Here is a 15,580-nt window from a genome sequence, read left to right as displayed (position 1 = left end):
TCGTCTTCCTCTGCTTTCATTGCAGCCACGTCACGCTCACGAGCAGAATCACGAGACCAATGCCGAATATGGTCCTGAAGAATGTAAAAAAAAAAAAAAGGCTTGTCATACTGTAAAGACAGCTGTTCCATTTTCATGGAGATATCTGCAGACATGTATGGAGACAAAAAACAAACAAACAACAACAACAAACAAACTGGGAAACTGCTGATTGACGTATGAAGGATTTTAATCGGAATACTATGAAAACAATTGTATCAAAGCTGATGGAAAAAGTGTGTGAATGTCATTTTAACAGCCTGCTGACTAAAGATCTCAGCTCTCTCTCTCTCTCTCTCTCACACACACACACACACACACACACACACACACACACACACACACACACACACACACACACACACACACACACACACACACACACACACACACCCATCAATGTCCTCTTGGCTTCCTTTTGATGTAATGCAGAAAGAACCCTGTATGTGTGTTGCACCCTGCACGTTTACTTCTCTATGCTGTGCCACAGCAAAGATTCAAATGAGATAATTTTGTTTAAAATACTTAAAGAAATACATAATCACGTTTTCATTGTTGCTTATATAGCACAGAATTTTAAGTGTCAAACATATCACTATAAACATCAGCAGAGATCCAAACACTTCAATTGGGCTATTATTGGATTTCACATCAGAGGCTATGCATTAGCAGACAGTAATCGCTTTGGGGTCCTTAGATACTAAGTAAAGCGCTATACAAACACAGGCCATTTACCATTTAGCAAATGATTTCAAAAGACACTGCTCTTGCAGCTGGTACATAAAGGTAGTCTGCACAGAAGTAAGACAGATATAAGTTGAATGGTACAGGATGAGCTACATACATTATTTGTTCTTCATGGTAGGAGCAACCAAACATCATCCAAAACTCTGTTCGAAGTTAAGTTTCCTCTGTATTAAGGATCCAGACCAAAGCCCAGTTCCAAAGACGCTGGAACTCTGTGTAAAATATAAACAATATTTCACTTTATTCATATTTTATTTACAGAAAACTGTTTGAAAATTGTTTAAACTGAGATGTTTTACCATTTCATGATATATATTGGCTCATTTTGGAATTGACAACATGTTTGAGACAAGAATAAGTCCCCCCGAAAAGTTGGGATGGCACGCAAAACGCTGGAAAAGTAAGTGATACTAAACAAGTTAACTGGCAACATGACTGAGTGCACAAAAAGCAGCTTAGCTTGCCGAAAATCAAATCAATAAATTAAGTAGTGTTTGGTTATTTTTTTGTCATTGTGATAAATAGGGTTAAGACCAGGGGCGATTCTAGGATCAGAGGCTTGGGGGTGCTGAGCACCCAGAGAGCTGCCCGTCCAGGCAAGGTAAACTTTACTCGTCACGATGAGACTTCTTCCCTGTCTCTGTCAGTCCCTGCATCCTTAAATGTCTCCAGTTGTCCCGAGTTCCCTCTGACTGTCTCCTTGGTGCATTTAAACCCCTGTTCCTCCCTGTCATCGTCTGTTGTCTTCATCTCCATTATCAGTCATCATAATTTTACCCTCTCTGTGCAAGTCTGCGAATTTCTTTATTAAATCATAAGATTCTTAAATTCATCAAGTCTCTCTGTGCCTGGGTCCTCGTCACAAAACATGACATCACTGTTTTGTACACTTTAACACAATTTAATCCCCATATTTGTGAAAGAAAAGCAAAACACTTTTTTGAAAAGTCTGTAACAAAACCATCAAATCTGATAAAGGTTATTTAAATGCTGCTAAAGACTACTACAGCAAAAGAAAAATGTATTGGAATTTTAAAAAAAAAATACATATCCTAACGTTAATTACTGCGGGAGAATAATGAATGATGCTCATAGTGAGTAAAAAGTAAACTGAGTGCATTTTTTGGACAGAGATTCACTTTTAAAGTGTATGTATAACATAATACAGATACATAAAAATACACTCCAAAAATAGAAGAGTCCTTGAAATGTACAAAATATTATTAAAAGATTAGAAAAATGGAGACACCGTGTCACCTTGAGGTTGGCAAATCTGTCTAACTGAAGGTTAAATGCAGTTAATATGTCCTGTTTTAAGCCAGGCACTTCCACCTCCGCTCAGCCACCATCGCTCTGGCAGCAAGGGCGCTGCTGAAGCACCCCCAAAAATAGGCTAAAATCGCCCCTGGTTAAGACAACATATGATCTGATGACTAAGGTGACTACAGCAGTAGATGTGGTCTTTTCAATCATGTCACATGATCTCTATCAGCAGGTTTGTAGAATTGTTAAACTTCTGTTTATTTGGGTTTAAAAAATCTCAGGGAAGTCTCAAGAAACGCAGCAGCTTGTTTAGTTTCTGCTCATGCCTTCGTGCCTGAGGCGCTGACACAGTATCAGGTGGCACTGCCGCCCTCTAGTGCTAAAACTATTTAATGCCACCAGCTGTGTCGCTGCTGACCGCAAAGCCTGAAAAATGTGATGTGACAGAGAAAACCGAAATGACAGAATTAAGCGTCTGCAGGGTGAAATCTCTCAGTACTTCCTTTTGGAAAACCTTTAGATTTTTAGTCACATGATTTTATTGTCTTTTGCCTTTCAATTATATTGTACACCTGTTTAAAAAAAGAGGTTAGGACAACATGTAATCATCACAGTATCCTATAACACAAAGTCAGTTAAACTTCAGTGATGTCAGTCAGACCACTGTGGATCCATTTTTACCTGCTGTGGTGAAAATTAAAGTCTTTTTTTCAGATTTGCTTTTTTTTAAAGTGTCTTTGTAGCTTGAGATGGTGTATTCAGCTAGCCCAGCACCCAGCACAGCGTCAGAGATAAGCCATCACATGTGTGTAGAGGGCATCAGTCCAGCAGCAGGCCCAGTATTTACTCCTCTGTTCAAGAAGGAAGAGGAAGATGATTACGAGGGTCCCACAGAATGACCTCCAGTGAGAACCCATGTGCATGTATTTGGTGGAAATGTTAGAAACAGAATCTGTGAGCATGGAATCAGAGCATGGGCGGGGAATTAATTTCCCCAAGAGGCTGTATGAGAAATCAGGACTCAACGTGGGGCCCTCCACAACAATCCCAGTTTCTCATGTGGACTCTTGGGAAATATAATTTCCATCCCTGCTTCAGAGGGACGTGCTCACAGCCCAGCACGGTACAGATCAACTGACATTCGCCAGAGAACATCAGAACTGGCAGGACTGCCACTGGCGCCTTGTTGTCGTCACAGATGAGAGCAGGTTCACTCTGAGCACATGTGACAGATCCCACAGCATCTCCAGTCTCTTTCATATGTGCACACTGAACTATGACGATTGATTTTTCCCTAATTTTATTATTTTCCCAGTTTAGTTCAACTTTCTGTTTTTCCCTCTTCTTTATTATCTTTGTTTGTGTTGATTATGTTCAGCTGTTCCTCTTTCCTGATATAGAAACATGAATTAAGCAGCTGCATCTTAACAATATGGTCACACTATAATATACAAGATTCAACTTTGAAGTAATGCAGCCAAGAAAAAAAATGCAGAATAGTTATAACCGTTTTAATCTGTTGAGTGGTGAATGTAAATACTGTCCCTTGTTCTAACGTCACCTTTTTGATTAAGGATATAGAGAGTGGACCAAACCACTGTGACCCACAGGAGGGGGAGTCCACTTTTTTCATCTTCAAAAGTTGGTTTTCTTACCACAAGAGCTGCCAGTGCTTATTACTAATAGTTAGTATCATAAAGGTATCCTTCTAATATTGCATTGAGGAGGACGAGAGAGAAAGCTGATCTGGACACCCTCGCCTTCTCAGAGTTTGCACCCCTGTTGCATTGTCTGTCTGACTCAGCAAAGATGATATTGGATGAACAATAAAAGGAATCATGAAAAGATCATAACATAGTTTTTAATGGTGGGAATTGAGCATTACAAAGCAAGCACAGACTTCATCTATCCGTCATTCACAGATAAAATCCCTGAAGAGATAACAATGCATTTTATGGATTATAACAGCATGCTTCGTGAGCACAGAGGACTTAAAAAAAAAAAGGTTTTCCATCATTACTTTTAGGGAAACGTCCACACGGAGATAATGGTAAAACTAAACCCATTCTTCTCTGCAAACTGGAAAAAATAATACAGGAAAATATCTTATTGGAACCTAATGAAACAAAACAGTAATGTGAATAAAAGCGTTTTGGCTGCTATCATAAAAAGAAACACCGTTTGCAGTTTACTGTATCCCCTGAACTGAAGTGGTGAAACGAGTTTTGATGGTTATTTCTGCAGTGAACATGCAGGTCTTGTGTGTCGAGCCTTTTAACTGTTAAACATTCCCAGTGAAAATGCTGCCATACAGCAGCTTATCCACAAATCAGCGTTTTACATAATTTTCGTGTCAAATTTTAAAGAAAACTAAGAAGAGGCTGTGAACCAATCACTGGGTCTGACCGGCCTACATAATGTGTCAAAGGCTGAAAAAGCTAACAATACTGCATTCTGTGGCCAAGTTATGTCACTGGTCAAGTAGTACTTGTAGTCATACTGGGAAATTCATAATAATGCACTTAGTATAAGGGACAGTCGTTTTTCTTCATCCTCAGAACTCAAGCAGAGGTGTGATGGTTTTTATAATCTTGAAAGCAATCAGAAACTCAAGAACTGTCACACACCATAAATACCTATTGATAAGTATCTTCTGTAGCCTGCGGACTGTTGTGGAATATACAAAAAAAAATTAATATATGGAAATAAATGCAAAGAGCTGTAATGGTAACGTCACCATGCACTGGAAGGTTTCAGTCAAAGAGAAAATAAATGAAAGAAAATGTTGAGAATCTTTGACGTTTCCACAGATCCTATCAAATGTTGGTGTAAAAGGACAAAAAACTCAATGTGCCGTTTCATAAAATCCTGCAACGCGCATACATGAGCATTCCACTACTAGGTTTATAAAACAGCAAATGGCTTCAGGCTTGAAATCATCAAATCATGTCCCACACTAGTTTTTGGTTTTGTAAACATTAACATTCAGAAAAAGTCTTCACTGACGTCCTATTAAGATACAGTATATAAGAATCCGTAAACTGCAGTCAGATGATCAGAAGAGTTAAAATGGTCAGTCTGTTGAATAAAAGGCCAGTGTATGAATGGATGAGTCAGAGTTACTCTGAATCGATTACATGTGTGCTTGTGCATGTGTGAAAAAGGCCCACTACTTTGACACACCACTGCTCCTCTGTCTATGACTGTAAACATTTCCATATTTATTCCTTGACATTCCTTTCTTCCAAACTGCAGTATCTCATTAAATAAACCAATCAATAAATAAACAAACAGATAATAACATAGAATACATTCAAGTACATCAGCTTTGATATTGGAATGCAAGCTTGCAGCACTCTACAGTCTGGCTCTTGGCTATCCATCTGGTTTGTTTGGTACAGTACGTGCACAGCTAGTCAGTCACCACATGCGCCTCGGCGATCTCTGCCTTGATAACCAGAAAAAAAACTGTTAACCGGCCCCAGTTTTTTGAGCTTCCTAGGAACAGCACCGCAAGCCAAGAGTCCCAGGTCACACTTATCCACACCTACAGCAGCTGTGAGCTCACTGGTGACCTCACGGATGTGGAGTTGAACGCCACAGGTCGCAAGGCTGAAGGTAATTTCTTGAAGGGCTGTGGTCGCCTCAGAGTGCAGTTAGGGTGCGGAACAGCTGAGTGAGGCAGAAGACTGAGGCGGTGAGTGCTGTGCACTGTTTGGCTAGCAGCTTGGTGCTCAGGTCCTGGCAGCTGCGTTTGCTGCTGGCACGCTCCGCTGCCAGGCAGAAGTCCCTGAATGAGCGGGCCACATCTGCCAGACCTGCGACGGCCTCTGCGTTCCTCCGGTCGCACCTGTCGCACCCAGAAAACCAGAGGCACACGCCTGCCAGCTCCACCAGGGTCCGGAAACTGTTGGCCAGAGAGTGAAGCATCTCCTCTGGGCTCTGTCCGATCCCCACCACCTTTTGGCAGCCTGACATCAGCCGCCGTGCTTCCATCTGGAGCACCCTTTTGTTCTCTGTAAAGTGAGCAGGGCACGTTTCTCTTGGGTGACGAGCTCTGTGTCCTCCTACAGATCGGTCAGCATTGCTACTTTCTAGAATGGAAAGAAGCTGGTCTACATCTAAGCGGAGTACTTGGAAACCCGTGGGAGGTTCTGGGTAGCGCTGCTGACCCAGCCGACTCATGGTGTCCTTGTGCGTTTGAGAAGTGAAAGGGTCAGAGGTGTCGGAGAGAGGCGAGAGGAGAGGGCTGAGCTCAGAGGTAGAAGAGGAGAAAAGAATGGAACGAGGAAAAGAGGGGGAATGGGAGGACGTAGGGGAAAGAAAGGAGGGAACAGGGGAAGAGCTCATTAGAGGAAGACCTGCCCCAGAAGTCTGCGTTACTCCGCTGCTCTGTGTGCGGCAGGAGAACTCGTAGACCGTCAGCTCATCATCGAAGCTGTCCTCGCTGCCGAAGCAGTTTGTGTAAACAGCTGGGCAACCACAAGCATCCAGTGGCACCTGCACCCCCTCTATGATCGACTCGCATCCAGAAGATAGCACAGAACCACATCCAAACTCTGACTTCAGAGGTGGAGCAGACACCACCTCGGCCTGGGCCTTTGTCTCTGTTGGATCCTCACAGATAGTGAATACTCTGCAGCCTGAAGGAGGTGTTTTTGGTGAGCCTGAAACTTTCTCTGAAGGTCTACAAAGATCCATTAAAGGCCTGTCGCTACTTGTCCTTCTTATTTTCTGTGGCTGAAAAGGAAGCCTGGGCCCATTTAGATTCTCTGTGGTCACCACGATTGCAGGAGGGATGGAAGGTGATCGATTGGTTATTTTATAACCTGGTACGTCTGCATCTGGACTTGTGACTTTGGAGTTTGGTTCTGGAGAGTCTTTTATGGGACCAGGAGTGTCCATCTTTAAACCTGCGGCATCTCTTTGGAGTTGGCTCACTATGGAGGCTGGGGGCTCTGTTATTGGTCCTGGTGTGTCCTTATCAGATCCAGAGTACAACAAATTTCGATGTTGGGGCTTAGGCTCAGTCTGAACAGGCAGGTCAGAGCTGACCTCCTCCTTCACCTCTGTCCCTGAATTAAAACTCTTTGCTGATGTTAGCTCTACAAAAAACTCCCCGTCCACCTCTGATCCTGTGACCGTTGTATCCGAATCATCTGACTCTACAGACTCCGCAGTGTTGCCAACTTCTAAGTCAGCATTTTGTTTGACATCATTAACGTCTGTTACTTTAATGGTGACCTCTGCTTCTTCCTTTGTGTTGTCCTCAGCAGGACTCTGGGCCACGTTCCCAATCCCGGGTTGACTGAGAGACTCTTGAGATCGTGATAAATAAAGAGGCAGCTGTTGAATCTTCCCCCTAAGCGTTGATGCAGATAATCGGCCCATGATGGCAGGGGAACAGGTTTGGAAGAGGAAATGAGTCGAAGAAGTAGGTTGTTTAGCGACATCGGTGATTGTAGCCATGCTAGTTTTTTCTAACTTAGAACTAACTAAACTTTCTTTATCTTCAGCACTTTGGGTTTCACTTCTGGGTTTATCCACGGTTTGATTTAAAGCACTGAGAAATGTGATCTCGCTTTTCAATCCAACACCTGAATTAAAAGTAGGAGACGTGGCGCTTGTTGCAGCTCCGAGCTTTGCTGTAATTGAGTTTATAGCACGAGTATAATCAGAATGAATTCTTGTGCGAGACTTGATTTGTGACTCGCTTTGACCTGCTGATTTAGCTCTACACTTTGTAGCTTTAGTCCTGTCATCTCTCCTGTCACTCAGTGAATTACTCACTTCATCATCATCATCATCAAAAACATTGTCAGAAGTGGTGCTGTCTGTAACTTCATCGCTTATGGTCAGAGCCCCGATGGCATCATCGTCGTTAACGCTTGTGACTTTTACGTGTGCCTGTTCTTTGTCATTGCTTGTCTTGGGATTGTGTTCCATATAATCTGAAGCTGTAATTTTGTTTTGGATTTCCATGTACTCGCTGCCCTCTTCCTCCTTCACTAGACAGCCACTCTGGGATTTGTGAAGGACTGGTACTGAGGGTAGAGGGGATGAAGGTGGGGGTGGTGGTGGTGAATATGAGGGGCCTTTAAGCATGTATTCCTCTGCATCTTTCACCTCTGGTGCAATCAAACTGGACACCAAAAGGCCGTTACTGCCCTTTTTATTCCCGTCTGGTAAACATGTAGACAGTATGTGGATTTCTGGTGGCGCCTGCACACCCACAAGTGGTCTCTTTAAGCTAGACGAGTATGCTCCCACTCCCTCTTTCTTCTCTTCCTCCTCTTTAATCTCCTGTTTAGTGATTTCTTGCAAAAACATATGACTAGTGAACGGTCCATTCCCTGTCAAAGCTGCTGACTCCGGCTTCCCTTCCTCTTTCCCTTCCCTATCCTGCTCCTGTCCCTCCCCTTCCTCCTTTCCGTCACCCCTCCGATCGGCACTCTCCTTTCCGTCTGGATCCACACGGCAGCGGACAACAGTGATGGTTGGAGACACTGATTTCACCAGATCGGTGACCGATTTGGACTCCATTGCGTCAGGTTCCATCTCCATTTCCTGTTTCCTGGTTTTGGGAGCAGGCTTTGGGTCTCTAGGCTGATCAAGAGAACCAAAACCTGGTGCACGCGAGCAGAGTGTTAACAGAATGGGCTTTGACTCAAGCTGAGCAGGTTCCCCTTCAGAGTGAGTAAGTGAGGAGACAGTGGGGCTAGGATTCTTGGTTTGCTCTGAAGGTTCAGGATCTGAACTGAGGATCTGGGCATCGCTGACTTCTCCCAAATGTTTTTTATGACATCGCTTGGAAGCCAGGGCCTGCTTTGACTCTGGATCTGGCTCTGGATACGACACCCTGGACGTGTAATCGGTTTCCATGAAGGAACGCCGCTTCTTCGATCTTTTCCTGAGCTGGAACAAAGTTTCTCTGCCTCCTCCTTCTTCCTCTCTCCATTTTCTATCATCTTCTGCTTCTCTAACTTTGTCTGTGTCCGGCACAGAGACTCTGATATCACTGAGGCTCAGTGTGCTGAGGAAGTCCAGCTTCATCTCTGTGCAAATGTCTGCAAGATAGCACAAAAATTTCAGCTTTTGTGTTTAAAGCAGAACAAATATCACAACAAAATTTATATTCTTCTGTGTGCAGTGCACAGACACACAAAATAGGCCATAAATGTACATTCAATGAAAATTACAGGTTTTGCATCACTTTTTCCTTTAAGGTTAGTTTTTCGTTTTGCACAGCAGTTGCCATTAAACTATTTGTCTGCAATTTTTTGTATTAGTTTTGCTCCAATGTTTGCTGTTAGTAGCTAATGTGGTGGTAGATGGACACTCTACTTAAAGGGGATATATTCAGCTCATTTCCAGTGTCATATTTTTATTGTACTCTACTAGAGTAGAGGGGGCCTTGAGTAGCCCATCAGCTCATCCTCTCTGAAATAAGCTTGCTTTTTATATCAAATCAAATTAAAACAAAAAATCCCGTAAATTGGAGCAGTTTAAGCTTTTTCCTTCATGGGAGTAGAGGTAAAACATAACATTACATGTCAAATGTAGAACAAAAACATTAAACAATGTAAAGGAAAAGTACATAAGCATTATTCATGAATTATATTTAAAATAGTTCTTCCATTGACATGTTTATATAGGTCCAAATTATGTATTAGATTAATAGATGAGTCAATAGAGTGAAATCTAACTTTTATAGCTAGTCAAAGCTGGATCATCCACCAAAAGATTATAAGATAAATAAGATGGTGTCTTCCGAATATTAATGGGGTGTGGAGAAAACATGCAGTTATAGAAGATTATATTCACTTTGGTACTTTTTTTCCAATAATAATCCCCTGTAATTCTTTGCCTTTGGAAAGTAATCGGTAAGAACATAACCCCTTAAATGTAGTAGAATGACGGTATGAAGTACTGTAGTGGACTTTGGAAATATTTATTTGAGGCATATCATAAAAGCCCTCAGATGCAGTTAGACTATACTTCTATCCCACCTGGACTGATGCAGTAAAGGAAATGGCAGTTTTTTTCTTGCATAAGAGTGTCATCAGGATCAGTAGACCACATCTACCATTATTGTTAGGTGTGGCAATTATGTAACATGTTCTGGCAATTATGTAACATTTTCAGTAATCCAGTAAATATTCTAACTCTTTTAGGGAGTAACCACTTCAGCCACTAGATGGCAACAAAGCAGAATTTACAACCTTTATTGCTGATCAGTATACAAGACTTGAAAATTCTTGAGATCAGCCTCACAGTGAAAAGTAAATCACCTCTTGGCACAGCCCCTGATGTCGGGTCTTCAGGTGAGGTGAAACGATCCCTGGCGTCAAAGAACTCCTCATCAGAGCTGCTGTCTCCAAAGCCAGGGGGCGGGTGCAGGATGGGTATTGGCTCCAGGTCTTCATCTTGAGTCTCCTCTCCCTCCTCCCTCTCTTCTCTCTGTTTATGAGAAAGGCTGCGTGCACTGTCGGGGGTGATGTTGGAGCAGATGTTGTAGTAGCAGCGTGCGTCGCTCTGGTCAAAGTTAAACACAAAGTCTGTGTTTGAAGACGGGGAAGGCGATGACGAATATTCTTTAAAACCACCTTCCTTGCTTACACTTCCTCCCTCTCTTCCCCCATCTGTTTCTTTTAACGCATTCCTCCTCCTCCTCAACTCTTCTTCGTCATCGTCTTCCTCGCTGGCCTCTGGAGGGCTCGGCAGGAAGTCCACGAGGCGGGAGAGCTCCGCGAAACACAGGGAGCTGTCATCAGTGCAGAGGTTACCTGAAGATCTTTGGGCATCAGCAAGGCTCTGAGAAGAAGTGGAGACGGGTGAGGTGAGCTGGGGATCGGCTCCATCGCCTGATCTCCTGCAGGCCCCTCCTCCTCCTCTGTCAGGAGTTGTGAGGTGAATCAGGGGATGGGAGTGCGCAGGTGGTGGGGCAAGCAGGTGAGGCTGTACATGCCCATGAGAATAAGGGTGAAGGTGAAACGAAGAGTGGACACTGGTGTGACTTTGTGAAGCAGCACTGGGGTGGATAGAGGAAGAGGAGCATGACATCAAGTCATCTTCCTCCAGGCCATCGAGAGTGTCACTGGAGGCGCTGGTGAGGACATGAGAGTCCGTATGACATGAATCTGATACAGACGGTTCCTCCTCTGCTGCTCGCACATCCTCGTCACATCCCATCTCCCCTTCCTGTCTAGCGTGTCTCCCCGAATCATTGTCCGTTACGTGGATCTCTATTTGTCCACAATCCTGCACTCTCTTCACCTCCTTCCTGTGCTCTGAGCTTTCATTCTCGTCATTCTTATCGAGCTGAAACTTTTCTCTTTTAGTGTCAGAACCCTTTTCATCTTTTAGCCTTTTATCCTCGCCAGGTTTCTCTCCCTTTTCACTCTCATCTTTGTTTCTCCGACTGTCTTTTCTGTTCCGTCCATCTGGATCTGATGAAGATCTGATTCGAAGGCGGGGCTTCTTGTCAGACACCAGGTTGACCAGCGGTTCCATGTCTAAGTCTGAGGATTCATCGGAGTCACTGCCACACCGTGAAACATAACCTGTGAACATGAATCCAAATTAAAACGAGATAACATTTATTGATTGTTACAGGTGTGATGAACGCATTGTTGTCTTTGTACCTTCCTCAGCAGAGATTCTGTGCTTCTTGGAGTCATCTATCCAGGGAAAGACGTTGAGGTCAGGGTCAACAAACACTCGGCAGTACCCTGCTATTAAGCAGGACATATCCTTAGCCGCAGCTGACTCCAGTAGTAAAGTAATGGGCTTTATGAAAGAGAATGGAAAAAGAGAGGTTGTGGGGAAAGACAATTCAGCAGTGTAAAGGCACTTAGCATAAAGTTCAACCACTGTTTCTGCTGAGGTTTGTATATTGTATGCAAGGGGGTGCAGAGAATAATATAAAGAGGTTATGAAAAACAGAAATTGTTCATCTTAATTCATTAAAACACTGCAGTAAAGGTGGGTCGTGTTAAGATGAATGCTAATTAATATTGTGCTTAAGCAGTTAAGGAGGTCTGGAAGTCAGCAGCTTATTAAGAGAGCTTTTAAAGCTGATTAACAATCATCCAAACAGAACAAAACTCTGTTTCCAAACTGCAAAACTGATAAGGATCTGCACAATTACTCGTGTTCACCTAATGAAAAGGGGAAACATGCAGATCAAAACAACATGTGCTAAATACAAAATGCACCAATAAAGAGATGAAAAATAATACTAATTAGTTTCCAGCTTAAGCAGAAACCTCCAGAGCTGACAAAAATGGATAGACTGTGGATAGACATTGATATAAAATATCTAGCTAATGTGAGAAAGACATTATTTAATGAAGGGCTATCCTAAACGTCAAGCTGGGTGAGTGACAAACTGTGGGAGGTGGCTTCCTCATCCGGTGACATTTTGACTAACATTGATCATAGCTCACAAAACTAACAGGAAATGTCATCAGGAAAGTGTTTACAGTGTTGCAGATGAGGTATTCTGTTCCTCTTGCATATTAGGTTTGGGTGTGTATCCTTTTAGGTCTCACCTTGATGTCCTGCAGGTATATTTTGACCAGGCTGACCTTTTCCGATTCAGGCAGCAGCTCGATGCGTGTTATGCTGGTGAATTCTGTGAGTGTGGACAGGATGCTCAGCTTGTGGTTGACGATCTGACTCACCCCGTGCCGTGCTCCCACTAATAGGGTCACCATCGACTCCCTGTCCTGGAGCTGAACAACACAGAGGAGGTGGAGAAAGTGCAGAGAAAGAAGATGATTCAAATTATAATATACAACCAAATCTCAAGAACAAAAGTATACAGATCAAATCCTACCATCATGGTGGCACCAAAAGATTTCCCTCCAAATGATTTGAGTTCACTCAGCTCCTCCAGATAGTTGATCCGTGTCTGATCGACTGACAGGCCCTTTTGCTTGGGATCGTACAGGGATTGGCTCTTCTTTATGTGGTAGCCGATGGCCTTTCTCAGATCCTTTTCTCGCATGTTCCTCAGCAAGGTGGATGACACAAAGTTCTCTATGCCCCAAGTCTTTCTGAGGGAAACACACAAATGCAGATTGAAAGGGTTTGTTTTTGTTTAAAAGGATATTAAAACTTTTTCACACACAAAGCAACTAGCCTGTTAAACCTGCATGTTAAACAGTGAAAGGCACTCATTTAAGCAAAAAGAGATTTGTGGTCGTCTTCATTTTTGGACCGCTCGCTTTATGAGTCGCCACAGCAGATGATCTGCCTCCATCTCGATTGCATCTTCTTCCCTCACACCAACCGTCTGCATGCTCTCCTTCACTACATCTTCTTTCTCTTCAACATATACTGTATATCCCACTATCTCTCCTCTGCACATGTCCAAATCATCTCAGCCTTGCATCTATGTGTCTCCCGATCGCTCAACATGAGCTGTCCCTCTGATGTACTTATTTCTAATACTCTCCCTTATGAACAAACCCAATGAAACCCTTAACACCTTAAAATCATAAATCATGACAGGTGTCACTACCATCCTGTAAACTTCACCTTTCACTATTGCTGCTATCTGAGACACTCGTCTCCACCCACTCCAACCTGCCTGCACTTTCCTCTTCAACTCTCTTGTGCACTGTCTTCTGCTTTAAATGGTAGTGGCCAGCTGTTTAAACTAATCTCACCACAGATCACAATGTTGTCTGCAAACATCACAGTCCAAAGACACTCCTGCCTGTCAAACTATTCATCACCATTGCAAACAAAAAGAGGCTCAGAGGCTCCACAAGGTCCCAAACTAAGAGATGATTTTAGCTGCAGGCGATGCACTAATAGGGCTGGCTCAGGTTGTTAATTGTGATTTGTTTAGAAAAAAGAAGGTTTTTTAAGTCTTGTGTGTATCTGTGATCTACATCTCACGTACTGTCAACGTGCACGCAGCTGAATTTGTGTAGGCTCGAAATAAAAAACGTGTTAGAGCACAGCTCATGAGAAAGCTGTGTGCCCTGTCCATGGTCCTGAAATTAGAACAGTTAAATTTGAGCGCAATAAAACTTTATTAAGGAAAACGTATTTTAAAGCATATTAATGTAAATGTGCTGGTCAGAACAAACAAATTCCAAACATCAAATTGAAAAATGGGCTATTAAGACTTCCTGTGCCTGATGTCCATGCCATATTTTTTGCATTTGATATTAGTGGTGCAACGGATCAAAAATCTCATGGTTCGGATCGGATCAGGGTTTTAAGTCACGGATCGGATCAATTTTCGGATCAGCAAAAAAAGAAAAAAGACAAAAATTTAACATTTACTTATTGAAGTATTTTTTGCCTGTTAAAAACATTCAACTGAAGACTCATTCCACGCAATTATTAAAAAAATAATAATTATGGTACAATATAGGGCAGTATAGGTCTTTGTATCTACCACTCAATTCAATTCAATTTTATTTATAAAGCGCCAAATCACAAAAACAGTCGGCTCTTTATATTGTAAGGTAGACTCTACAATAATACATACCGCTCATTATATCGCAATCCGCTGTGATATAATGAGCTGTCACGGTCATGTAGCTTTGAAAGTAGCTTGTCCTGGAGGTCCCTATGGGCTCAAATTGCGGTCATAAATATTTTGTACTTGTAAATCAGTTTTGCACTTGTAAATCAGGAGTTGTATGTGTAAAAAGAATTTGTTTGTGCATAAAAAAGATTTGTGTGTGCCAAAAAATACGTGTGAAACTGCACTCAAGTTTCAAGTTACAAGTACAAATTTTGACCCTATTTTTCTTCCTTTCATCTGATTGGTCAATGTCATGTCAATCACAAATTTAACAATCCAATCAGAGAACAGATGGGTTTGGCTATTGAAAGGGTGCTTTTTTGAACTGCAGGTCCTTGAAGGGTAGTTACCAAGCTTTCTTCGTTATGAATTAGCGATTCATGTTTTTATTGAACATTTGAAGATAAAAAAACAAATTTTTTGTTAATAAAGTTTTATTACACTCAAACTAAACTTATAACTTATAACTTCAGCACCATAGACAGCACACAACATTTCTCATGAGCTGTAGTGTAACATGTAACTATTAGTGGTGGACCTTCACAAATTCAGCTTCATGCCCTCTGACAATACATTAGTATGTTACTACAGTCGCAGACACAGGCAGCTGAGGGTTTTAACACAGACAACTGCATGTCTTCTTGCGACTACTGTCGGCCATTGCTGACCAAACAAAGAAAGCAGGTTTACAGCACTTCCACATTAGCTACGCCATCTTTTCTGTACAGTCCACATATAAAGGTGTGTCTATATCTCACGTGATCATCTTCAGGTTGGTTTTGGGTGACTGTCCACAGCTCGCTAGCCTCTCCATAATGTGTAGTGCAGCAAGTCGCAAGGCGGTGTTACACCTCATCTCTACTGCAAAGCGCTCCTGCAGTACATCGTTCACCCCCTAGCACAAACAGACAACATACATCAGAATTAATCATTGTGTAGCAACTGATTTGTCTTGTTTGCAGCAGTTTGTAGCTAATTGGA

General features: G+C 42.5%; 1 protein-coding gene across 1 annotated transcript in view; it reads right to left on the bottom strand.

Moving 5' to 3' along the window:
- Window positions 1-4,471: 4,471 nt before the first annotated feature.
- frmpd1a (FERM and PDZ domain containing 1a) overlaps window positions 4,472-15,580 on the bottom strand; it is a 51,421-nt gene continuing 40,312 nt past the window's right edge. The window contains exons 11-16 of the mRNA XM_085460341.1: window positions 15,358-15,494; window positions 12,890-13,109; window positions 12,603-12,785; window positions 11,694-11,838; window positions 10,341-11,612; window positions 4,472-9,116 (exon numbers count right to left, since the gene is read on the bottom strand). Coding sequence (XP_085316467.1) covers window positions 5,695-9,116; window positions 10,341-11,612; window positions 11,694-11,838; window positions 12,603-12,785; window positions 12,890-13,109; window positions 15,358-15,494 — 5,379 coding nt within the window. The 3' untranslated portion in view covers window positions 4,472-5,694. The remainder of the gene's footprint in view (window positions 9,117-10,340; window positions 11,613-11,693; window positions 11,839-12,602; window positions 12,786-12,889; window positions 13,110-15,357; window positions 15,495-15,580) is intronic.

The sequence above is a fragment of the Copadichromis virginalis genome, linkage group LG6, assembly GCF_057382275.1.
Source record: "Copadichromis virginalis isolate Kocher_CV1m ecotype Utaka linkage group LG6, C_Virginalis_male_GT1.1, whole genome shotgun sequence".
Taxonomy (NCBI): Eukaryota; Metazoa; Chordata; class Actinopteri; order Cichliformes; family Cichlidae; genus Copadichromis; species Copadichromis virginalis.
Note: the sequence above shows the minus strand (reverse complement) of the source record. Positions and strands in the feature narration are given on the sequence as shown.